Source organism: Desmodus rotundus, chromosome 5 (assembly GCF_022682495.2).
Source record: "Desmodus rotundus isolate HL8 chromosome 5, HLdesRot8A.1, whole genome shotgun sequence".
In the NCBI taxonomy this organism is placed as follows: Eukaryota; Metazoa; Chordata; class Mammalia; order Chiroptera; family Phyllostomidae; genus Desmodus; species Desmodus rotundus.
This window is the reverse complement of record NC_071391.1, coordinates 87,635,573-87,661,824: the sequence shown is the minus strand read 5'-3', so window position 1 is coordinate 87,661,824 and position 26,252 is coordinate 87,635,573. Positions and strand designations below refer to the sequence as shown.

The window sequence follows — 26,252 nt, the reverse complement described above, 5'->3', positions numbered from 1 at the left end:
CTTTCGTGAAGCCTAACGTCTAGTGGGGGAAATTGATGGTGGGGCTGGGGGCGGGGATTGATAATAAACCAATATGTAAAATGGTGGTTAGTGTTAATGGAGGGATGTAAAAGCAGGGAAGATGGGGGCAGGTGTTCAAATAGATTAGTCAGGAAAGGTCTTAAAAAGAAGGTGATAATTTGACATTACGGGAAAGCTGAGAAGGAGGTAAGGGAGTAAGCCATGCGAATAGCTGAGAGAAGAGATTTCTAGGCATAGGAAACTGCAAATGCAAAAGCTCTGAGATTGGAAAATATTAGAGCCAGTTGGGGGTGTTCGGGGTCCTTTAGTCCCACATTTAATTACAAGTGGAGAAACAGGTTCAACCAGAGAGGGAGGGGGCTGCTTCGAGTTGTATGACTCAGCACTCTGCAGCCCTGGGCCCTGGACTCCCCAGCTACTGCTCTTTATGCTGCATTAACCCCTGATGACTTCTGCCATGCCTGCTGCAAGGTATTTGTTCAGTAAAGACCTGTTGATTGAGGTACTGTGGCAAACCTTAGTGTTTTGTGCTGCAAACTTAACTGAAGAATTGCCTGGTTAGACATAACTTAGTAGTCACACATGTATTTTCACTGCTCTATTAAACTATTCTCAAAGATCACACAAGTGGGATTTTCCACTTGGAAAATGTTCTCATTTTCTAGTCTTTATTTCTGTCACATTTGACAGTGGACCATTTCTCTCTGTCCTTTTCTTGGCTTCTATGATACTGCACCCCTTCTTCCCCCTTTACTTTGAACATTCCTTATGTGGAATCTCCGCCTTCTCCCTCTTTCTTAGATGTATTTATTTCCAAAGATTCTGTTTATAGACATCTCTCCATATTGAATTCTCCGGCATCTTACCACTTCGATGTGGGACTGATTTCCAGACCTGTATCTAAAATTTCTGTAAGTGAGGGCAAGAGTAAGGTGTTTTAAGAATTTGGAAAGGTAGCAGTGACTCACAAACTATAAAGCTACAACACTTTGAATAGTCTACTAAGCAAGTGTTCTACCCTAATAGATTGCCCACATATGTATTTCCCAATGATTTGGGGACTGGAGTTCGTCAGGCCCCCTGATCGATCATTTGGTCTCTTGAATGACTTTCCCTATGGGATGGTTGTGCTTGGAAGATGGATCCTGGTGTCAGCTTCATTTCCAATTGTGAAGGGCAAAAAAATGGCACTCTGGCTTATTACTGAGTCTTGTAAGTTTGGTATGAGGCAATCTCCCAGATTCCAGTTGGTTATTGGGAAAAGACAAACTGAGTTTCTGAACTTGGAAAGACTGACTGAACAGGAGGTGCCAGACTGGGATAACCCAGCCAAGGTATGTCCTGCTTTGACAGGGCTGGGGCCTGGCAGTCTTCAGTTCTGCACTCAACTCCAGTCCCTCACAGCCTGTTGGGGGTGGGTGCTTACATCTAACAGTGCTCTATCCTACAGCCTCTAGCTTATGGCATATGCTTAATAAAATCCTCAGCAGATGCCCACAAATCTTCCATCCTGGATTGAGCCTTGCGAGGGTACTGGAGGTAGCACAAAGGTAACAGGTATGGGAAGGGTAGTGCTCTAAGGCCAGGGAAGGTGAAACAGTCAAAGCACCAGCCTAAGAACATGTAGATTCAGTTTCACAGCCATTAGGATAATTTTTGAGTTTTGTGATTATATTAAAAGGGGAAAGGAGTTCATTTGTGAGGGTACTTCTATTCATATTTCAAGCATATTAAATACAGCCATATTTAGCCATTAGAGCTGTGAACACAGGTATTGAGTGTACATGTGTGTCATGATAAGGTGAACGTGGGATACATGTAAAGGATAATTGACTGCTAGGTGAAAGTGTTGATGGGTTCAGTAAGACTTGTTATCACTTTGTCGGTATGTTTTTCTGTACATCTGTGGCATGTCAGTTGCCTGTAGCACATTGCAGGGAATGGTCACTCTTTAAATTTAGGGCAGTGGTGTTTAAGACACTTGGCTTTATTCTTATTTTTAAAAATGTTTGCGTACTTCTCTTTACAGAGAAATGGAAGTGTTTTCAACTGTGAAGAGAAAAGCTAGTGTTGGTTCTGTGTGCTCTCGTTAGGGTTCAGGAAGCCCTTTAGTGCTGTACCTCTAATACTTCAGTTTCCTGGTCTGTAAAATGGGGTAATAAAGCATCCACTTCATAGGGTTTTTGTGAGGATTAGTGAGTTAGTAATTGTGAAGTGCTCTTAGATGTATTTTCTCATATCACAATTTTTAAGTGTCTCTGCTTTAAACCCCTTCTGGGAAAAGCAGCTATAAATAAAATTATCCCATTTTACAGGTGAAGAAACAGCCTCAGAGAGGTTAGGTACCGTGTAGAAAGAAGTACAGCTTCTGAAAGGCAGGTTTCAAAACCGAGGCTAGTCAGAAACCTGAGCTCTTGAGTATTTTGAGGTCAGGTCCACAATTACTGCATTTGCTTTACTAGATGCAGACAGAGAGAGGGCAAAGCCTGTATCATGCCACAGCACATAAATTCATTTGATCTTGCATTAATTGCCCTGTGAGGTAGACAGGGGTGGGACATGAGCTTGGGACTTGCTAGTACCCAACCTAGCAAAGGTTGGGTACTGAGTAGCAGTGGAACTGAACATAAAAAGGGCTGATAGGGCTGAGAGGACTGCACTGCTAATGTTCACTGGAGCAGAAATACGAGGCTTTCCAAACTGCAGTTCAATTGGAGATATACCAAAGTGGACTAGCAGCCAAGGCAGGGTTGCGTATGGGGTAGCCTTGGTGCCCTCCAGCTAGTGAAGCCCTATGTTGGGCCAGTGTTCCCTTCTCACAAGACTTTCCTCCCTGGGCCTGTGCTGTGACCACTCAGTATAGCCCAGTAGTTAAAAGTTCATGCTTCAGGTCCGGAAGATGGTGGTTAGGTTGGTGGGAGCTGAACCCACTTGCTCATGCACCCAACTGGGATACCTAGCTGATCTTCCAAAATAGAGTGAACAGCCAATAGGATCCCAGCTGACAGGAAGTTTGAAAGCCAAAGGTTGCAGAGGACGTTTAAAAACAGACGGGAGATTCTGTAGGCCAAGGGGAAAGTCCCTGCGCCCTGCTCCAGAGACTGCGGCTGCTGCAGGAGCATTGGAGGCAAGCCAGATCTGGGACTGTAACTTAGCAGCTCCCTCCCTTACCATACTGAGGAAGTCACAGACCTGCTCCAGGAGAGACCTGGACGCTTAAAGTCTGGAGGATAAAGATGCAGTAACAGACACACAGCTGTGGTGTACCCTGGCTGGGACTGTGGTTGCTGGCTGGGACAGTACTAGAGAAATTGGCGAGCTAGATGACACCTGGAGATGGGAGAAGAGATGGGCCACGACTGGCCCTGACCCATACAGAGAGTTGGTCTGAGTGGAAAGCTGGGTGCAACCAAGGGGAATTCACTCAGAAAAGGCTCTCAGCCACTGCGCAAGGAGGGAGGAGGTGGGAAGTGATTTGCTTCCACTCAGGGCACCTCACAACTGATCAAAGGGGGCCCAGCAGGGACTCAGAGAGGTAGCAGCACCCAGACAGACTTAGTTCAATAGGGGAACTACACTGCCCTGAAGGGGCTTTGCATGCATGCAGTGCCCAGGCCAACAAAGAGGGAGGAGGAGGGGTGTGATTTGCTCCCACTCAGTGCACCTCATGGAATAATTAAAGGGTTGCATAATGATGTAGATTATTGGTACTGGCCTTGCATAAATGTGCAGAGTGGACAGTGTGGGTCACAGCACTCTGAAGGTGTGGGCTGGAAACTGGGCACCTGTGAATATTGTAGCCCATACTGAGACCCATCCTTGCGGAACCACAGGAAAGGAAAAAAATGGAGACTGGCCCCCCTCTACCTGCAGCAGCCAGAAGACCAGCAAAACTGCTTGGCAGATTTAAAGTCAGCAGGAGGCTTTCCCCCCCCCCCCTTTTTTTTTTCCTCAAGACCTGGAGCTGTGAGAAGACCAAAGACAGATCCAGAAAGAAGGCAGAAGGCTAACACTAACGGCTGAGGCAAAAGTCACTTTACTATCCTTCAGAACTTGCATTTTATTTATTTATTTATTTATTTCCCTTCCGTTTAGTATTTTTGTTTTGTTTGTTTGATTGGTTTTCGTTTTTCTTCCTTTCATATTGCATTTTAATTTTCTTTCACTTCACTCATATTCTAATAACACACTACTCTTGGTCTTTTACTTTTTATTCTTTTTATTCAGAGTATAATTTCTTACTATATTATTGTTATTCCAAATCTAACACAGCACCCTTCCCTGGTCTTAATCTAATTTGCCACCTTCCTGAGCTTTATTACTGTTCCGGTACACTTCATTCTCTCACACACTATGCCAAGTTTCTATCCCTTCCCCTCACTATATCACACCATCTAACCTCACATAAGTGCTTTGCTTTTCTAAAGTCAGCTCATATTCTTTTTCCCTTCTAATAAGAGTCTTATCTCTTTTTCACCTTTCATTAAAAGTGGCTAGTTGGGTGAAATATGGTTATTGCTGTACTTCTCCAAAGGATCTCCTATCTGTTCTCTACTTGTTAGTACTTTAAATCCCATAGAATACTCTCCTGCTGTCTTACTCTATTTCGCTTCGCTCTGCCCAGATCACACACAAGACAAGGTGGGAGTTGTGAATACAAGTAAGCCCACTGGAGGGGAGAACACTCCAACAAGGGAACCATAAACAGGTAAAGCGCAAGTACAACAAGAAAGCCCACACAAACAGAAGAAAGGGCAACCTTAGAGCATCCAGACAAGGAGATCAAAGAGACCATACCACTAAGTTACACAGAACTCTTACCATAAAGGTCCACCCTACAAAGACAGCAAAGCAGAGGATCAGGAAGGACAGAAACAAAAAGAGTCACGTAAACTGGGGAGACAAAAAAGAACACAATCAAAAGCAATGGAAGACTCCCCAGTAAAAGAGCTAAATGAAATGGAGGCAAGCAAACTATCAGAGAATTCAAAAGAATGGTGATAAGGATGCTCAAGGAACTCACAGACAACTACAAGGAACTGAGTGGGAACTACAATAGTATGAAAAAGGAAACAAACTATTAAACAAGAACCAGAAAGAAATGAATACAATTTCTGAAATTAAAAAAACACACTTAGAAGGAATTACAAGCAGGCTGGATGAAGCAGAGGACTGAATTAGTGAGATGGAAGACAAGGTAGAAAGAAACACCCGGATAGAGCAGCTGAATGAAAAAAGACTAGGTAAATATGAAGATAGCTTAAGGGAACTACAAGATAACATGAATGCAACAACATTCGAATCGTAGGAACACTAGAAGGAGAAGAAAAGGAACAAGGGAAAGAAACTCTATTTGAAGAAAATGACAGAAAACTTCCCAAACCTGGAGATGGGAAAAGCCACTCAAGTTCAGGAAGTTCAGAGGGTCCCAATCAAGATGAACCCAAAGAGGCCCACTCCAAGACACACTGTAACTAAAGTGACAAACCTCAAAGACAAAGAGAGAATCTCAAAAGCAGCAAGGGAGAAACAAGAAATTACATACAAGAGAGATCCAATAAGGCTAGCAGCTGACCTCTCTATGGAAATGCTCCAAGCCAGAAGAAAATGGCAAGAAATATTCCAAGTAATGAAAGCCAAAGGCCTGCAACCAAGACTACTCTATCTAGCAAGGCTCTCAATTAAAATGGAAGGCCAAATAAGGAGCTTCCCAGACAAAAGAAGCCTCAAAGAATACACCTCCTCCAAACCAGCTGTGCAAGAGATGCTAAAGCGTCTGCTTTAAGAAGAGGAAGAAAAAGACCGAGAGAGAGAGAGAGAGAGAGAGAGAGAGAGAGAAACACAGGTACAAAGCAGGGAAAATGAACAAGTACCTATCAATAATAACCTTAAATGTAAATGGATTAACTGCTCCAAGCAAAAGACAGACCAGCTGAATGGATAAGAAAACATGACCCACACATATGCTGCCTACAAGTGACACATCTCAGAACAAAAAGACCTACACAGACTGAAAGTGAAGGGTTGGAAAAAATATTCCAAGCAAATGGGCAGCAAAGGAAAGCTGGTGTAGCAATACTTGTATCAGACAAAATAGACTTCAAAACAAAGGCCATAAAGAGACACAGAAGGTCACTACATAATACCCAACGGAAGAATTTATCAAGGAGACATAAACATTATAAACATATATGCACCCAACATAGGAGCACCCAAATATATAAGAAAAATTTTGGAGGACTTTAAGAAAGATATAGATAGCAACACACTTATACTAGGGGATTTTAACATCCCACAGTCAGAAATGGGTAGATCTTCCAAATAAAATGTCAACAAGGATATTGCAGCACTGAACCATACCCTAGATCAAATGGACTTAACTGATATATATAGAACCTTGCATCCCAAAGAAGCAAAATAGACATCCTTTTCAAGTGTACATGGAACATTTTCAAAGATAGACCACATGATACAACACAAAACAAGCCTCAACAAATTCAAGAAAATTGAAATCATATCAAGCATTTTCTTGGAACACAAGGGCCTGAAACTAGAAACAAACTTCAGGAAAAACTCCCAAAACACTCAAATTCATGGAGATTGAACAGCATGCTATTAAACAATGAATTGGTTAAGAATGATATCAAGGAAGAAATCAAAAAGTTTCTGGAAACAAATGAAAATGAACTCACAACAGTCGAAAACCGATGGGACACTGCAAGAGCAGTCCTGAGAGGGAAGTTCAAGAGATACAGGCCTACCTTAAAAAGAGAGAAACATTTCAAATATACAACCCAACCCTGTATCTACAAGAACTGGAGGAACAACAACAAAGAAAGCCCAGAGCGAACCAAGATGGCGGCGTAGGTAGACACACTGCGCCTCCTCGCACAACCAGAACTGACAGAGAATCGAACCACAAGGGGGTCCGACACCAAGGGAATACAAAATAAACATTCATCCAGACCAGTAGGAGGGGCGGAGACGGGCACCGGGGTGGAGAGGACTCGCGTGGCTGTGGCAGGACCAAGACTGGCGGAGTGTGGGACGAACAGGGCAGGCAGTCCGAGCACTAGCAGACCCTGCGGCCACACATTCACGCAGATAAACTGAGAGGGCCTGACTCGGAGTGGCAGAGAGTGGGGCAGGCAGAGTGCGGGTAGCACACTGCAGCCCCACATAGGAACATAGATAAAGGCGGGGATCAAAGCAGACCGCGCAACCCAGGGCTACAGCTTGGGGAAATAAAGCCTCAAACCTTTGATTGAAAACGCCCGTGGGGGTTGGGGCGGCAGCAGGAGAGACTCCCAGCCTCACAGGAGAGGTCCTTGGAGAGACCCACAGGGGCCTAGAGTGTGCACAAGCCCACCCACTCGGGAACCAGCACCAGAGGGGCCCAGTTTGATTGTGGGTATGGGAGTGAAAGATTGAAATCCGGAGGAGAGTGAAGCGGGCGCCATTGCTCCCTCTGGGCCCCTCCCCCACGTACAACATCACAGCACAGCAACCAGCATTACCCCGCCCCGGTGAACACCTAAGGCTCCGCCCCTTAAAGTAACAGACGCGCCAAGACAAACAAACAAAAAATGGCCCAAATGACAGAACACTTCAAAGCTCCAGAAAAAATACAACTAAGCGAGGAAGAGATAGCCAACCTATCGGATGCACAGTTCAAAGCACTGGTTATCAATATGCTCACAGAATTGGTTGAATCTGTTCGAAAAGTAGATGAAAAAATGAAGCCTATGCTAAGAGAAACAAAGGAAAATGTACAGGGAACCAATAGTGATGCGAAGGAAACTGGGACTCAAATCAATGGTGTGGACCAGAAGGAAGAAAGGAACATCCAACCAGAAAAGAATGAAGAAACAAGAATTCGGAAAAATGAGGAGAGGCTTAGGAACCTCCAGGACATCTTGAAACATCCCAACATCCGAATTATAGGGGTGCCAGGAGAAGAGGAAGAACAAAAAATTGAAAACTTATTGGAACAAATAATGAAGGAGAACTTCCCTCATCTGGCAAAGGAAACAGACTTCCAGGAAGTCCAGGAAGCTCAGAGAGTCCCAAAGAAGCTAGACCCAAGGAGGAACACACCAAGGCACATCATAATTACATTACCCAAGATTAAACGCAAGGACCTACATCCAAGATTACTTTATCCAGCAAAGCTATCATTTAGAATGGAAGGGAAGATAAAGTGCTTCTCAGATAAGGTCAAGTTAAAGAAGTTCATCATCACCAAGCCCTTATTATGTGAAATGTTAAAGGGAGTTACCTAAGAAAAAGAAGATCAAAAATAGGAACAGTAAAAATGACAGCAAACTCACAGTTATTAACGACCACACCTAAAACCAAAACAAAAGAAAACTAAGCAAACAACTAGAACAGAAACAGAACCACAGAGATGGAGATCACATGGAGGGTTGTCAATAGGGGAGTGGGAGGGGGAGAGGGGGGAAAGGTACAGAGAATAAGTAGCATAAATGGTAGGTAGAAAATAGACAGGGGGAGGGTAGGAATAGTGTAGGAAATGTAGAAGCCAAAGAACTTATATACATGACCCATGGACATGAACTATAGGGGGGGAATGTGGGAGGGAGGGGGTGGGCAGGATGGAGTGGAGTTGGGGGGGGAATGGGACAACTGTAATAGCATAATCAATAAATATATTTAAAAAAAAAGAAAGCCCAGAGCAAGTAGGAGGAAGGAAATAACTAAGATCAGAGCAGAATTAAATGACATAGAGACTAAAAGAACAATTCTAAGGATCAGTAAATCCAGGAGCTGGGTCTTTGAAAAGATAAACAAAATATACAAGCCTTTAAGCAGACTCATCAAGAAAAAAAGATAAAGGACCCAAATAAAGTGAGAAATGAAAGAAGAGATTACAACAGATACCTCAGAAATACAAAGGATTGGTCAGAAATTACTATGAACAACTATATGCCAAGAAATTTGAAAACCTGGGTGAAATGGACAAATTTCTAGAAAAATATAAACTTCCAAAACTGAATGAAGAAGCAGCAGAAAGCCTGAACAGACCGATAACAGTTGGTAAAATTGAAGCAGTAATCAAAAACCTCTCAGCACACAAAAGCCCTGGACCAACAGATGGTTTCACAGGAGAGTTTTACAAAATATTTAAGGAAGATCTAACCCCTATCCTTCACAGACTATTCCAAAAAATTGAAGAAGAGGGAAGACTAATAAACTCTTTTTATGAAGCCAGCATCGTCCTAATCCCAAAACCAGATAAAGACACAACAAAGAAAGAAAACTACAGACCAATATCGCTGATGAACATAGATGCTAAAATCCTCAACAAAATATTGGCAAACCGCATCTAGGAATACATTAAAAAGATCATACACCACGATCAAGTGGGATTCATCCCAGGGATGCAAGGATGGTACGATATTCCCAAATCAATAAATGCAATACATCACATAAACAAAAGGAAAGACAAAAATCACATGGTTACATCAATAGATGCTAAAAAAAAGTATTTGATATGGTACAGTACCCATTTCTGATGAAAACACTCAGCAAAGTGGGTGTAGAGGGGGCATACCTCAACATAATAAATGCCATATATAAGAAACCTACAGCCAATATCATAATCAACGGGCAAAACCTAAACCTTTCCCACTAAGATCAGGAACAAGACAAGGATGTCTGATTTCACCACTCCTATTCAACATAGTATTGGAAGTCCTAGTGACAGAGATCAGGCAAGAAAAAGAAATAAAAGGCATCCAAACTGGAAAGGAGGAATTAAAACTGTCACTGTTTGCAGATGACATGATAGTGTACATAGAAAATCCTATAGACTCCACCAAAAAACTACTCGACCTAATAAGTGATTTTGGCAGAACAGTGGGATACAAAGTCAATCTTCAGAAACTGAAGGCATTTTTGTGTACCAACAATGAAATATCAGAAACAGAAATCAAGAAAAGAATTCCATTTGCAATAGCAACAAGAAAATAAAGTACCTAGGAATAAACCTAACCAAGGAGGTAAAAGACCTGTACTCAGAAAAGTACACAACACTGAAGAAATTAAGGAAGACACAAATAAATGGAAGCATATACTGGGTTCATGGATTGGAAGAATTAACGTCATTAAAATGTCCATACTACCCAAAGTGACTTAGAGATTCAGTACAATCCCTACTAAAATACCAGTGGCATATTTCGCAGATATAGAACAAACATTTCAAAAATTTATATGGAACCCGTAAATGACGCCAAACAGCCACAGCAATTTTGAAACAGAAAAACAAAGTATGAGGGACCACAATACCCGACACAAAACTATATTACAAGGCCACTATAATCAAAACAGTCTGGTAGTGGCATGAAATCATGACACATAGATCAATGGAACAGAATAGAAAGCTCAGAAATAAGCCCAAGTCTCTATGGTCAATTGATAGTCGACAAAGGGGGCAGAAGCATAAAATGGAGTAAAAATAGCCTCTTCAACAAATGGTGTTGGGAAACCTGGACAGTTATGTTCAAAAAAATGAAACTCGACCACCAACTTATAACATACACAAAAATAAACTCAAGGTGGATAAAAGACTTAAGTATAAGTCACGGCACCATAAAAGTCCTAGAGGAGAACATAGGGAGGCAAATCTCAGATATTCTACACAGTATTTTCACAGATATGTCCCCTAGAGCAAGGACATAAAGGGAAGAGCCAAAAAATGGGACTTCATTAAAAAAAAAAAAAGCTTCTGCACGGCTAAAGGAAATACCAGCAAAATGAAAGGGAACCAACCATATAGGAAAATATATTTGCAAATGATACCTTGGACAAGGGTTTGATCTCCAAAATATATAAAGAATTCACATGACTCCACTCCAGGAAGACATACAAACCAATTTAAAAATGGGCAAAGAATCTGAACAGACAGTTCTCCAAAGAGGACATACAGAGGGCCCAGAGACATATGAAAGGATGCTCATTTGCATCACTAGTATCACTAGCCATCATAGAGATGCAAATTAAAAACATGGTCAAATGGTTTTAATTGAGATGCCACAATGAGATACCACTTCACACCAGTCAGAATGGCCATCACAACTAAATCAACAAACAAGTACTGGCAAAGTTGTGGAGAAAAGGGGACCCTAGCAAATAGTTGGTGGGAATGCAGACTGGTGCAATCACTGTGGAAAATAGTATGGAATTTCCTCAGAAAACTAAAAATGGAACTGCCCTTTGACCCAGCAATTCCGCTGCTGGGATTATACCCTAAGAGCTCTGAAACACTAATCCAAAAGAAGCTATGCACCCCAGTGTTCATAGCAGCACAATTTACAATAGCCAAGTGCTGGAAGCAACCTAAGTGCCCATCAGTAAATGAGTGGATCAAAAAACTGGTACATTTGCACAATGGAATACTACACAGCAGAAAGAAAGAAGGAGCTCCTATCCTTTGCAACAGCATGGATGGAACTGGAGAACATTATGCTAAGTGAAATAAGCGAGGTGGTGAGACAAATACCGTATATATTCACCATTAAGTGGAACCTAATGAACAAAGTAAACAAGCAAGCAAAATATATCCAGAGACATTGAAATAAAGAACAAATGGACAGTAGCCAGAGGTGTGGGGAGAGAGGGTTAATGGGGGAAATTAGGGGAAGGGTCATCAAGGAACATATATAAAGGAACACGTGGACAAAGCCAAAAAGGGTAGGTTTGAAGGTGGGAGGTGTGGATCAGTGCTAGGGGCATGAGTGTGGGTAGAAAATGGAGACAACTGTACTTGAACAATAAAAAAAAGTACAGCACAGGGAATATAGTCAATAATATTCTAATAACTGTATGGCATCAAACGGGTACAAGATTTATCGGGGGGATCACTTCATCATTTTATATAAATGTCTAACCACTATGCTGTATGTCTAAAACTAATGTAATATTGCATGTAATGTTAATTGAAAAAAGAAAATTTTAAAAATAAAAAATAATTCAGGCTTCAATGCAGTGATCTCCAAACCTGTTTTGTACATTTTTGAACATGTATCCCAAGATATGTATTTACAAAGTGTAACAATGCCTTTTTGACTAATATACTTGAAAACAGTGACAAAAATTATACATGAGATAAAATATATTAATATTTAATTTAAAAAACATTGAGTTACCTCTTGCACCCCACTTTGCTCATTTCTGTTCCCAGGGACCAGCTGTGTGAAGTGGAGCAACTTCATTAACCTCTCCAAGCTTCAGTTTTCTCATCTGTAAAAATAAGGCTAATAAAATTATATGAGGATTGTGAGGGTTAAACGAGATAATTCAAGTAAAGCTTTTAATGTCCGAAAGAAGGAAAGTCTTTCCTTTCCCCCAAAACTTGAGTATTAGAATTCAATCTCTGTAGCTTCTATTTTGCTATGTGAAAATAGATCCCAGTCCTTTTCATTGGAAAGGTTCTCTAAAGATCTTGCTGGGGACTATCACTATCAAACATGGGGAAGTTACACAGGTTTCCACATTTTTCATAGTAATTACATTTAGTTTGGATTTCCTGATTTCTTGCCTTGAGTGGTACACGGAAGCCTGTTAGAGCTGATTCCTCATCACCTAAACATACACTAAGAAAAATGATACTGTGTGCAAGACACTGTTCCAAGCACATTACATAGTACTATTATATTAGTCCTCATAACCATTGAATTAGGCGCCTTTGTTATCTCCAATTTGTTAAATGATTTGCCCAAGGTCGCAGAGCTAGGACTTAAGGAACCAGAACTCAAACTTAGATACCTTGTAACTCCAGAGCCTATTTTTAACCACTACACTAGGGTCCTTCTGAAGATACTGGGGGCAGAGATATTGTTTGGGCCGTGGCTGTAGCTTCACGGTTACAACAGCGCTCGCTGCATAGTGTATTGAATTAGTAGATGATCCGACAAACGGAAGAAATGTGGTTGCACCTCCCTAAGATTGTGGAGCAAGCCCGGGCGCACGCACTTTGCCGGTAAGCCTGGGAGTGCTCTTCCAAGTCAGTCTTCGCCGTTTCAAACGCACGCCGCCACTTCCGGTTCTGGCCCCACCTCCCCACCGCCGTCAGTTCAGCATTTTGTCCCCGACGCCGAGCCGTTTCTCCGCCCTCGCCGCTGCCATGGCGGCAGCTCCGCCACTCTCCAAGGCCGAGTATCTGAAGCGTTACTTGTCCAGGGCAGATGCCGGCGTTGGCGGGGGCTCCGAGTCCATTCTCAAGCGTCGCAAAAAGCGGCCTAAGCCTGGCGGTGCCGGCGGCAAGGGGTGAGTTGGGCCTGGCGGGGGCTCGGCGCCCCTCACCTCTCCAACGCTTCCCTTGGCCCCCGGCTCTTCCTCGTACGCCCGGTTCGGCCTCGCTCTGCTGCGGGCTCGTCGGAGCCTCCCTGAGCCCGGAGCCCGCGCAGACCGCGCTCGCGCCGCTGGGCCCTCTCTTCAGTTCAAGCCAAGCTGTAACCTGCATTATTCGTTTCTCGCCTTTACAGTCTTTAGTTCGCTCCCGTGGAGATTGAATATTGTGCCCCGAGAATAATGGTGGAACTAATTCAAAGTCTCTGTGTCTGGGTATTTAGGGCCCAGAACCTGACCCGAACCTCCAGTCCCAAGGACTGTGGTCCTGAGTCAGAAGCCTATACTCACTTGCTGTTATTCAGTACTGCTACTACTGACAGTAACTAATATTTATACAGTTATGTCATATGCCAGGCACTATTTTAGGTATTTTAGACATGAATTATTTAAGCTTTACTCTACTACCATGGAGTAAGTGTGTGAGGGCATAGTGGATTAGGATGGGCGCCAAACTCAATATGACTGGCGTCCTTTTAAGAAGAGAGAAATTTGGATACAGGAACTGGCATAGAGGGAAAACAACCGTGTGAGGGTGGAGGCCGGGATTAGACTGACTGCAGTTAGCCGAGGTATGCTGGGGCCGACAGACGTTGGAAGAATTAAGGAAATACTCTACTCTATAGCCCAGTGGACAGTTGCCTTGCAGATACCTTGTGATTTCAGACTTCAAGCCTCCAGAACTGTGAGAGACATTTCTGTTGTTTTAAGCCACTCTGCTTGCCCTCAGGAACTGATATACCCAGTAAAGTCAAATATTTCCACAGAGGTGATCCCTTTTCTTTCCTGGTTTGGTTCTTGCCTTATCCTTGCCCTCTTGTCTTCCTGCCCCTCTGACTTGTGTGGATTCTTTGGAATCAGGGCCATGTAGTGAAAATATCTTGAGCTTTGGAGCAACACTGATCAGAGTTTGAGTCCTAGCTGTGCCACTTTATGATCCATGTGGGCAAGCTATTTTATCTCTCTAAACCTTAGTTTTCTTTTAAAAGAGAGTAATGCTGAGTGATGTCACTTATATTAAAGGCTGGGTCTTGTGATTAGAGCTGTATAAAGTGGTCTTGGTTTTTCAGATGATAACTTCACATCATGGCAGTTGTTATTTGCAATCATTCATAGTTTATATGTAACAAACATTTATTGAATACTTTTCATGCTGGTTACTGCAGGGTGTTGCGAATACCACTCTGAATGAGAAACTCATAGTTCCTATTCTGACGGAGCTTATAGTTTAATGAGGAGACAAGCTTTAAACAACTAACTATGCAACTAATTGATTTATGTCCTTTGTGTGTATATGCAATGAAAGTATTCCAAGAATGTGCAACAGGGGTTCTTAGATGGGGGAATTAAGGAAGAGTAGTTAGGAAGATATGCTCATGGAAGTTAAATATACATAAGTATATGCTAGGATTTTAAGAATGAGTAAGAGTTTCCCAGTACAGAATGAGAATAGTTTAGGCAGCGGGAAGGAGCTGAGTATGTGAATATAGACGTGGTAGAACATGCAGGATCTTGTAGGATTGTGAGCTTTATCCTAAAACCAATAGATAAATGTTCATAGGCTGTTATTTAAGAATGTTGCCCTGGCTGGTGTGGCTCAGTGGATTGAGCACCAACCTGCGAACTGAAGGATCACGGGTTCAACTCCCAGTCAGGGCACATGCTTGGGTTGTGGGCCGGCTCCCCAGTTGGGGGTGTAGGAGAGACAACTGATTGATGTCTCTCTCACACATCAGTGTTTCTCTCCCTCTCTTTCTGCCTCCCTTCTCCCTCTCTAAAAATAAATAAAATCTTAAAAATAATAAGAATGTTAATCCTTTTTGATCTTTTTTTCCACATTTAGAATGCGCATTGTGGATGATGATGTGAGCTGGACATCTATCTCCACCAGTAAGCCAGAAAAAGAGGAAGAGGAAGATGATGGAGATTTGCCTGTGGTATGTATCTTTGAGGCTGTGAGGACTTTGAAATTCAAGTCTTTCTATCTCGACTCCCAGTGCAGGGTAGATTTCTAAGAGGGTAAGTTGAGGGCAGAGAATACTATTAAAGAGCTATTTTAAAATAGTCTTCTTTGATGATGCCTATACACTATCTTCTTTGTTTATGGAGGGGCCCATCAAAATAGAAAAGGGAACTAATCATAGAGGCTCAACATCCGTGATGGAGCTGCGTTTAGAATTAGACAGGTTCAATTTGTTGGAAGCTATCTTAAAAACAATGATCAGGTTCAATTATAAGAAACTTTTTCTCTGTTTCTTTTATTCATTGATTCAACTAAACTTTAACATTTGTATACTCCTGTCTAAGTGATGGAGGTATGTAGATTAATAGAACATAGTATCTGCACTCTAGAGATCATACCCTCAAATGGCAGACTGAGTTTCAAGTTATTTCAGCAATATGATAAATATTGGAGCTATATTATGTACCAAGGACTATTAGAGCATAGGGAAAGTAGCACACCTTTTATTCCATTGATAAATTCTGAAGGATGTCAATATATGACATGAGTTTTGAAGGATAAGAGTTAAGTAGGCAAAAGTGTAGGCAGATAATCTAGCATTGGTATAGTCATGGAACCTTTGCTGAGAATAACTGAGAAACAAGTGTAAAGGAGAGATGTTAATAGGCTATGTTAGGATAAAGTTGTAAAGATGAATTCCGGATGAGTATTTGTTTATCCCCAGCATATTCTACACTTGATTGTTTAAAAGATAGTTTGTTAGTAATTAGACGGGAAATAGTGATCATGAGGAACCAGTTAGTTTCAGTCAGAATCACTTAAACCTAATTAACGTTAACATTTGTTTTAATTATTTTATGAAAGAGATGTATACTTATTATAGAGTATTGGGGAATTTTAAGAAACTTTAAAGTTTTAAAAAGAGTATAAAAATCACTTATACTGTGACTATCCAGAGGTAACAAACAACTCCTAACATTTGGATTGATATGTCTTTAATTCATAGATTATGCATACTTTTATTTATTTTTTCAAATATAATTGGGATCATACTGTATACATAGTTTTTGAACCTGCTCTTTCACTTAATAATATATTGTGAATACTTTTGTAAGACTTCAAAATGTTCTTTGAGAATGTGATTTTTCATGGTTGTGTAGTAGCTAAGTATACATATTAACCATTTATGACATGACAAGGAGCCTGCTTGTGTTTTCACTTTGAATGCAATATAATAAAAATAAAGAGGTAAAAATAAAATGATAAAGGGAATTTAGCTTTCATCTTACATACGGCAGTTGTGTCCCTGGCAAGTTGATAGAAAGGCTTGTAATGAATGAAATTAACCTTTGGAGGGGAATTGATTAGTCAGAGAAAGGTCTAGAATTAAACCATCCAGTGACAATCAGATGTTTACGGAGCAAACATAACTGAGAACCACTAAATCTCTCTTCATGGCTGTTTTGGGTCTGTATATACCATGTGTATTAGGAATGGGAACGGTTATAACTTCAGGTTCTCAAGACAGCAGTACTCCTTGGCTGTATCCTGTGGGTTTCCTCAACATAGTGTCCTCACTGCCACAGGTGGCTGAATTTGTGGATGAGAGACCAGAAGAGGTAAAGCAGATGGAAACCTTTCGTTCCAGTGCCAAATGGAAGCTTCTGGGTGGTGAGTTCCAACAGTAGATAAATCTAAATTTCCCATTTACAGGGGAAGCCTTTTTTTTTTTTTCCTTGAGGAATGCATAGTTTGTTTTAATTTGTCATTGATCCTGAAAAATATAGCATGAAATAGAACTCAGAACTTCTTCAGGCGTAGTAAGACATGGGAACTGAAAGACCAGGTATCCCACTTTTCCTTATATTTTGGTATTAGGGTTACTGAGGTCAGAAAGTGAATCATTTGGGGACCTTTCAGTACCCATTCTTCTCTGGCCCAGAATAGGTGAGCACTTAGTATACAGGCAGGACTTTGGAGGAGTTTATAAGCGTCTGAAGAGCAGAGTTTGAAGACTTGAATAACTTCTGTCCTCTCTCTGAATGAAGCAACTCATGTATGGGTCAAGGACCTATGTTTTCTGTCCTTTGTGTCAGTAAATCTTTATTTGTTTTTCCCTTAAATATTGGTATTTTACAAGGCATTATCCTCCACGTGCCCATTCTACGTCATTTCCATGGGCCAATAATTTAATTCCGTATTTAACAAAATGTTTGAGTTCTTGAGTTGGACAAAGGGCATTTGTCTGTTGTGTCTGAGCAGAGATGAGACCAAGTCTTGTTTACCTTGCTATTCCTCCAGCCTAGCATAGGGAGGTGCACTGATAAATATTTGTTGAATTGCTACAAGGTATTTGATTCTTGTAGCCTGCTGCTCCTTGGTAAATCATCACTTGAGACTTAGAAGTCATTTCCCCTTTTTCAGCAACTTAGTAGGTAGTCCTATTTACTGTGGGACACAGACTGACACAGACTAAGAAATAGTCCCAGTGAGTCACAGCCCTGGATGCAGCAGTTAGTTGAGCTCTCTTTGGCCAGCTCTCTTTGTGCTGATTTTTTACACCTTGTGTTCATACCTTCATAAACGAGGATGTTGCTACTTGATAGTTTAACTCCAGTTCACCCTTGATGCTAATTCCTATTTCACACATGGATGATTGATGAGTTAACTCCTAAACAGGATTTGTTCTTTCTGTCTTACACTCTGCCTTTAGGTATAATTATCCTGCAACTCTGATTTGAAAAAAATGCACAGCAAAAGTGACAATTGACTGTAGATTAGTGATCACCGTTTTCTCAGTTAATTTTCAGTGCATTGTTTTGTTTTATGAATGAAAACTTTACTAGTATTCTTTCATTAGAATCCTGTTTTACTCTTTATAGTTTTAAAAGCTTTTCAATTACAGTTGACATTCAATGTTACATTAGTTTCAGGTGTACAACATAGTGCTTAGACTGTTTTAATCATTATTTCCTGCCTTATCTGGTAGTAGTGTTTCAGTTTTTTCCATAATCCTTTTTTCAGAGAGTCTTTTGGTCTTCATATCTGTACGTCTGGGAAGTGACATACACATAAACACACACACACACACACAAATCTTTTTGTTTTGCCTCATTCTCACTGCTCCATCCTCATTTGTTGCTGGAAATATCCTTACTGATTTCTGATCCTTATTTTCTTTTTAATAACTGGCATGGAATTTATCAACCTACTCGATTTATTGTCAGGTCTCCTACAGATATCAGTACTTTTCTCCGAGGGGTGGATTCTAATTAGATAGGCCTATTCTCCAAAGTGAAGGAATTGAATAGGTTTAATTCATCCATTTAACAAGTATTCATTGGGTCCTACCTGGCTTTTATTTGTATTTGGGCCATAGATCCCAATGATAAGTAACAGAGGGAGAGGAGAAACTAGATTCTGGAAATGTCCTGAGTTGCTATAAACAATCTTTCTCCTATTGAAAGATTGAAAGCTTTTGAAAATTGAAAGTTTCAAATTGTTCCCTCAACTACATTTTTTTTGATGATCCTAGAAATTTATTAAGTTGCATCCCTTTTATTTTTAAGTTGCATACTTTAAATGAGGGAATTTTATGGTATTTGAATTACAATATCCCAATAAATCAGGCAGCAGAAATAAATGAGGCAATTAGGGAAATCTGAAGATTGACAGGATAGGTGAGATGATGATTTATTATTAGCTTTTTAGAATTATTGTTAATTTTTAGGTGAGATAGTGGTATTGAGGTTATATTTATAAAAAAGAATGTTAACTTGTAGAAATACTGTATTTATGGATGAAATAATTTAAAAATTACTCTCATGACCCTGAAGTATCACTTCACTTTCATACCACCCTACTCAATACCAAATTCCTTCTCCAAATTACCTATCCTCCCTCTCTCCATTTCTGATCTTACCATTCTTTTTTGAACCCATTCCAATCAGGCTTTCACATCCTCACTACTCCAGTGTTATAGCCCGTGGTCACTTGTAGCCCTTTGTCAACTGACTTGGTTGCTCTTCCTGATTTTCTTTCCTGCTTTCCTCTTATTTCAGTGGCTGCTCTTTCTGTCTCTGGTTTCATTACCATCTTAATCCCTAAGTGCTCAGGTGTTCCAGGGATTCTTATATAACTTTTAAAAATTTCTGTATACCCTGAATATCTAGATGATCTCATGGCATTAAATACTCTTTACATGCTGATGTCTCCTAAATTTACATATCCAGCCTGGGACTTTATTCTCAATTCCAGACTCATATACCATATGTTAATATAATAGGCATTTCAAACTTGACATCTCCAAAATTAAATTTATCTCTTCCCATTCTTTACAGTCTTTCCCATTTTAGTAAATGGCAACTCCATTCTTGAAATGGCTTAGGCCAAAATCTTGGAGTCTCCCTAACTCTCCTCTTTTTTCTAACATCCTACATCAATTGCTTCATCAAAATCCTGTATACCATCTCATGTGAATATATGTAGATACCTCATTCCCTGCTTGCACTTGCCCCTAGCCACCCCCACTGTCTCTCACTTGGAGGACTGCAGCAGTCTCCTAAGTCACCGTTCTCTTGCTCTCCTACCATCTATTGTCAAAATAGAAGATAAAGTGATTTTTTTTTTAACATATATTTTATTGGGTCCTGGCTGGTGTAGTTCAGTGGATTGAGCACTGGCCTGCGAACCAATGGGTCACTGGTTCCATTCTCAGTCAGGGCACATGCCTGGGTTGTGGGCCAGGCCCCCGGTGGGGGTAGTGTGAGAAGCAGCCGCACATTGATGTTTCTCTCCCTCCCTTTCTCTCTCTCTCTCTTCCCCTTGGTCTAAAAATAAATAAATAAAATCTTAAAAAAATATACTTTATTGATTATGCTATAACAGTTTTCCCTTTTTTCCCCCCTTATGCCCTGCACCACCCTAACCCTCCAGGATTCCCTGCCCCCTTAGTTCATGTCCATGGGTTGTACATATAAGTTCTTTGAATTCTCTGTTTCCTATACCACTCTTAACCCCTCCCCGTCTATTTTATGCCTGCCAATTGTGCTTCTTATTCCCTGTACCTTCCCCCCCATTCATCCCTTCCCCACTGAAAACCCTCCATGTGATGTCTATTTCTCTGATTCTGTTCCTGTTCTAGTTGTTTGCTTAGTTTTTGTTTTCATTTTTTTCTTTTTTAGGTTCAGTTGTTGATAGTTGTGAGTTGTCATTTTACTGTTCATAGTTTTGATCTTCAATTTCTTATATAAGTCCCTTTAATATTTCATGTAATAAGGTCATTGCCTTCCATGACTTTGAATACTTCTTTCCAGCTCCTTCTTGGCTGCAAGGTTTCTTTCGAGAAATCAGCTAATAGTCTTATGTGTACTTCTTTGTAGGTAATTGTCTCCTGTTTTCTTGCTGCTTTTAAGATTCTCTCTTCGTCTTTGATCTTGGATAACTTAATGATGGTGTGCCTTGGTGTGTTCCTCCATGGGTCCAATTTCTTTGGGACTCTCTGGGCTTCCTGGACTTCCTGGAAGTCTGTTTCCTTTGCCAGATTGGGGAAGTTCTCCTTCATTATTTGTTCAAATAAGTTTTTAACTTCTTGCTCTTGTTTTTCTCCTTCTGGCACCCCTGTAATTCAGATATTAGAACGTTTAAAGTTGTCCCAGACGTTCCTAAGCCTCTTCTCATTTTTTTGAATTCTTGTTTCTTCATTCTGTTCTGGTTGGATGTTTATTTCTTCTTTTTGTTCAAAATTGTTAATTGAGTTCTGGTTTCATTCTAGTTGATTTGAGTTGGTTCCCTGAATATTTTGCCTTATTTCACTTTGGGTAGCCTTCATTTTGCAACTGAGCTCAGTCAGTTCTGTGAGCATCCTGATTACCAGTGTTTAGAACTCTGCATCAGATAGGTTGACTATCTCCTTGTCCCTTAGCTCTTTTTCTGGAGTTTTGATCTGTTCTTTATTTGAGCCATATTTCTTTGTCTTGGTGCACCTGTTATGTTTTAAGGCGGCTGGGCCTTAGGTATTTGCCAGGGCTGGGCAACCCTCTTTGCTGCACTGTGGTGCTTTCTGTGGGGAGGGGTCAGAGAGAGAACAATGAGGCTCACTTGCCTAGCTCTAGACCCACTTTCCAATGGACTCTTGTGTGAGACTGGGAGTTTCTCCCGCCATGGCAATTCCCACTGTAGTTTACAGCTAGCTTTGAGTCTTAGTTTCCTGTTCACCCAGCCCTGCCTTGCTCACGCAGTCCACCTTGGGACCTCTCAGCCAGCCCTGCCTGTGTGGTCTGACACTGCCCGGCTGCCATCTCCCTCCTACTGGTCTGGTTGAATGTTTCTTTAATTCCTTGGTTGTTGGAGTTCCATGCAGTTTGAATTTCTGGTTGTTTATTGTTTTTAGATTGGTTATTATCCTTCTTTTGGTTTTGCGAGGAAGCGAAGGGTTTCTACCTGCACCTCCATCTTGGCTGGAACTCAGAGTGATTCTTTGAAAGTCAAATCATCTCACTTCTTTGCTCAAAACCTTCCATTGGCTTCCCCTCTCACTAAGTCCTTACAGTGCCTTAAGTCCCTACACATTTGGCATCCTGTTCTCTGTGACCTCAATTTCCTACTTTTCCCCTCCCATACTCTGCTTCTCCCATCCTGGCCTCTCTTCTTAGAATGTTCAACTACATATTTTTAGAGTGCACATGGACTCGAGTCCAGTGGATCTGGATTTGGATATTCACTCCACCACTTGTTAGCAGTATGACTGGCAAATTACTTAATCTTTCTGAGTATCAATTTTCTTATCTGTAAAATGGAGATAATATTTATCTCCTAGGCTTATGAGAATGAAATGAGGTAATCTGTATAAAACATTAGCATGTAGTAGGGGATCAGTAAATGCTGATCCTTTTTTTCTGGTGATCTTTCTCCCTTTAATGAGGAGTTCATTGGCATGGATTAAATAGTTGACAGCATTCATTTTGATGTGTCACAGGTTAAGTTAACTTGTCTTTTTAAAGAAGAGTGAGTACAAACTATAAGCTATCTAGGCTAAATTTCAGTAGGAACTTCTGACTAGGTACTCTGCACAAATAAGATTTTGGGAAGAACATTGGGTTGAGAGTTAGAAGACTGGGGTTCTAGTCTGTCTCTTCATCTTAGAGCTGTGATCTTAGGTAAGAACCATTCAGCTCCTTGGAGCCTCTATTTTCATGATTGTAAAACAAGATGCCTGCCCTGCTTGCCTTACAAGGTATAATATGAGAAATGTATTTAAAATGCTTTGCAAATTTAAGACTTGTTAGGCAAATAAATGAGATTATTTTTAAGATGTTCCTGGGTGCTGGTTTGCTGCCTCTAAGCAAAGGAGCTATGCAGAGTAGTTTTGGGCTTTCTGAGTAGTTTTGAGCTGTATGCTGCTGGGGCATCTTTTGAAACTTTGGATACTGATGGTGACAGCATCTGTGGGAATCTGACTCTGCTGTTTGTGTTTAGACCACCGTGAGGATCTACCTTCACACAGACATTTCCGTCATGACTGCCCGGATTCATCTCCTCCTAGGAGGGTTCATCACAACACCCCAGACCCTTCTCCACCTAGGAGGGTCCGTCACGACACCCCGGACCCTTCTCCTCCCAGGAGGGTCCGTCACGACACCCCAGACCCTTCTTCTCCTAGGAGGGTCCGTCACGACACCCCAGACCCTTCTCCTCCTAGGAGGGTCCGTCACGACACCCCGGATCCTTCTCCTTCTAGGAGGCCCAAGCATGATTCACCGGATTCCTCTCCTCTCAGGAAACATTATCACCCTTCAGGTATATCTCCTAGGAGGGCCCATCACAGTTCCTCAGATATCTGTCCCCATAGAAGGGCCCGTAACAGCTCCCCTGACACTTCTCAACCAAAAAGGACTCTTGATTCCTTGGATTCATCACAGCTCAGGAGGCCCTATCATGACTCCCCTGATTTGGCACCTGGTGTTCCTCATTCACTGCCTAGAACCAAAAGCAGTAAAGTCCCAGAAAAAGTCTCTAGCAAAAGTTCTCCACATCAGAAGGGGCCAGGACCCTCTCATCTCTCAGTCTTGAAGAACAGCAAATACGAATATGATTCGGATCTCTCTCCTCCACGAAAAAAGGAAGCAAAATTCCGTTTCAGAAATAAAGAGCATGATTCTACAGGTGAGCATTGATTGTCCATATGAGAAACTTATTCTCTAGGTGCTTCATTTTGGATCTTTTACTTGCTTTGTTACGTATTTATGTCTTTAGAAATGAAAATGGAGTTTCTTTGGAGAAGTTTTAAAAGCTATAGGGAAATGGTGAGGATTGGACTGAAGAGGGTTAAATCATTACAGTAGGAGGGAAGGAATTAATTTTTTTAAATCCTCACCTAAGGATATATTTATTGGTTTTTAGAGAGAGAGGAAGGTGGAGCAGAGAGAGACAGACAGATATCAGTCGGTTGCCTCCCATACATGCACTGACTGGGGATCAAACCCACAACCTAGGTATGTTCCCTAACCTGGGATTGAATCATCATACCATACGTATGGTATGATGCTCCAAATGAGCCACCTGGCCAGGGCAGGAAGAAATTTTTATATATCCTTTTGTTTATTCTCCCCACCCCACATAAAAGTACTATATTTGTTGTAGAAGCTTCAGAATGTCTAGAAATATATAAAGAAGCAGGAAAAAGGTCATACAAAATTCTGTCATTCAGAGGCAGTCACTGTTAGTGTTTGTAGCCATTGTTCTTTTAGAGTTTTCTCTATTCATTTTGATGTAGTTGGGCCCTCAATTTGCATTATATACATATTACATGTATTATCTTGCTTTTTTTCCCACTTTCTCCTCCATGGCATAAGAAACATCTGTTTGTTAATACAATTTTTCTTGGTGTTGTATTACGTACATTTACTTAACCATTTTCCTAATACTGCATATTTTAGGTTATTTCTAAATTTTGCTTTAGTAATTCTTTGATGAACATCTGTGTACATAAACTGTTCCCCATTCTGGGTTATTTCCTTCTCTACTTCTAGATAGATTTCTTGGAAATTAAGTACTTGTAGATATGTTTCTTAGGAAATTAAATAGAAATTGATTTACTGGATTAGAGGGTTGTGTGTTTAAAGACCATTAATACATATTGCTGATTGTGTTTTTGGGAGGCAATTTGTGATGCTTATGTCTACATTTTGGTTCTATGTGGTGAAGTTTTTTTAATACGTCTTTTGTCCCTAGTTACTGTTTTAATTTTTAAATTTAAATATATTCTTATCCTTTAGTCTGAGGACTTCAGAATATATCCTAGGTAGTTTTAATTTTCACCACACCACTGATATTTCAGTGCAGGTTATTTTGCCTGTTCTATGTGTAGATAAATATGACATAGAAGAGTATGTTGTGATCTCCCATACTAATCACAGTCACTAGTAACTTGGGAATGGAACGCCATATCCTGTCTGTTGGTTTTAATAATTGTATCTGACTTTGCTCTTCTCCGATGTCATCTGTACTTGTGTTTAGGTTAGTGATACAGGAGGACTAAATGAATGTTGAACGTTAACCCAGTAAGTTCTTTTTTAAGATTCTGACAAGCGGATTACAGTCTGTTCTTTAATTCCTAGGCTCTTCACCCAGCCATAGGAAATTTCATTCAAGCTCTTCACCTAGAAGACATCAGAGTCGCGTGTTGGACCCTTCTTCCTACCCAAGTGGCAGTCGGAAAGCCTCTGATTCAGATCTTTCTCCTCCACGGAATAAACAAAGGTCAGGGCACCAGGATTCTGATTCAGATCTGTCACCTCCACGGAATAGACCTAGACACCAGAGCTCTGATTCTGACCTCTCTCCACCAAGGAGCAAACAGAGGGCCAAATCTTCTGATTCCGATCTGTCTCCACCTCGAAGGACTCAGCCTTTGGGAACAAAGGTAGGAATTTTCAGGACCCATATTTTCCTCTTAGAGTGATTCCTGTCTTCTAGCTCTATGCAAGCCTCAGAGATCCAAGCGAGAGGAGGAGGAAGAGGAGGAGGTATATCTTGGTGGCATAGTAAATCTAGTTCAAAGGACCTCTAGGGGTCTTTTCCTTCTCTCTGAAGGCAGGGCTACCTCTAACCCAGCCCAGATAAACTTGCAAATACCAGAGTTCCTAAGTAGCTTCTGGCTTTGTAGCATCTTGTTTCCATAAATCTCATTTTAATGGGTCTAGAAAACTTCCTATTTTCTTAGGCGTAAACTGAGAACTATAGTTTACAGAGTGGAGTCAGGAACACAAAGCTTGCATCAAACGTAGCACATATTCGAATCCTTTTCCACTTTCTATCTGTGAAATTTGTGCAAGATACATAATCTTTATTGGTAAACTGTGGATAACAGTATGTACTTCATAAGGTTATTGTGAAAACTAAATAAGTTGATGTAAGTAAAACTTTTAGCACAGTGCCTGGGACAAAGTAAGCATTTAGTGCAAGATGATGATGATGGTGATGATGGTGATTATTAATTATTATTAATTTGAGTGTAGGTCACTGTATTCAGATTTAAAGAGTGGCACTTAAAATATAAAACTACTTTTAGAAATCATGTCACCTGGAAAGTCACTGTTTTGTTTTATTTGAAATCTGTGATGTAGTCTGAGTTAGGGGAAAAAATCCACATGAACCCTGAGTAATTGTGTTGCACAGAACACCGACACTGGTAAAGGAGTCTTATTCCAGTGAGTTGGTTAAGCAACAGAATGATAGAACCTGTAGTGTGTACATCTTACTCCAATACAGACATTTTAATGTAAGTCTGCTCTGTATTCCATGAGTTCTGCCTGGCAGGGTAGACTAGTCTGTCCCTAACCGAGGAAGCAGGCTTCTTCTCTTTTGGGTCACAAAGTAAGGGCTATGTTTCAATTGGACC

General features: G+C 40.9%; 1 protein-coding gene and 1 long non-coding RNA gene across 2 annotated transcripts in view; one reads left to right on the top strand and one right to left on the bottom strand.

Annotated features, from left to right (window-relative positions):
- Positions 1-693: 693 nt before the first annotated feature.
- On the bottom strand, positions 694-13,130 carry LOC123480803 (uncharacterized). The gene is made up of 3 exons (XR_006656916.3): positions 13,015-13,130; positions 12,189-12,282; positions 694-930 (listed from the first exon to the last, which is right to left on the bottom strand). It is a non-coding gene; the product is annotated as an uncharacterized lncRNA (long non-coding RNA).
- A 6-nt stretch (positions 13,131-13,136) lies between these two features.
- Positions 13,137-26,252, top strand: part of BUD13 (BUD13 homolog) — a 29,980-nt gene continuing 16,864 nt past the window's right edge. The window contains exons 1-5 of the mRNA XM_024570944.3: positions 13,137-13,308; positions 15,233-15,326; positions 16,939-17,023; positions 22,829-23,515; positions 24,970-25,274. Of these exons, the coding sequence (XP_024426712.2) occupies positions 13,166-13,308; positions 15,233-15,326; positions 16,939-17,023; positions 22,829-23,515; positions 24,970-25,274 (1,314 nt within the window). The 5' untranslated portion in view covers positions 13,137-13,165. The remainder of the gene's footprint in view (positions 13,309-15,232; positions 15,327-16,938; positions 17,024-22,828; positions 23,516-24,969; positions 25,275-26,252) is intronic.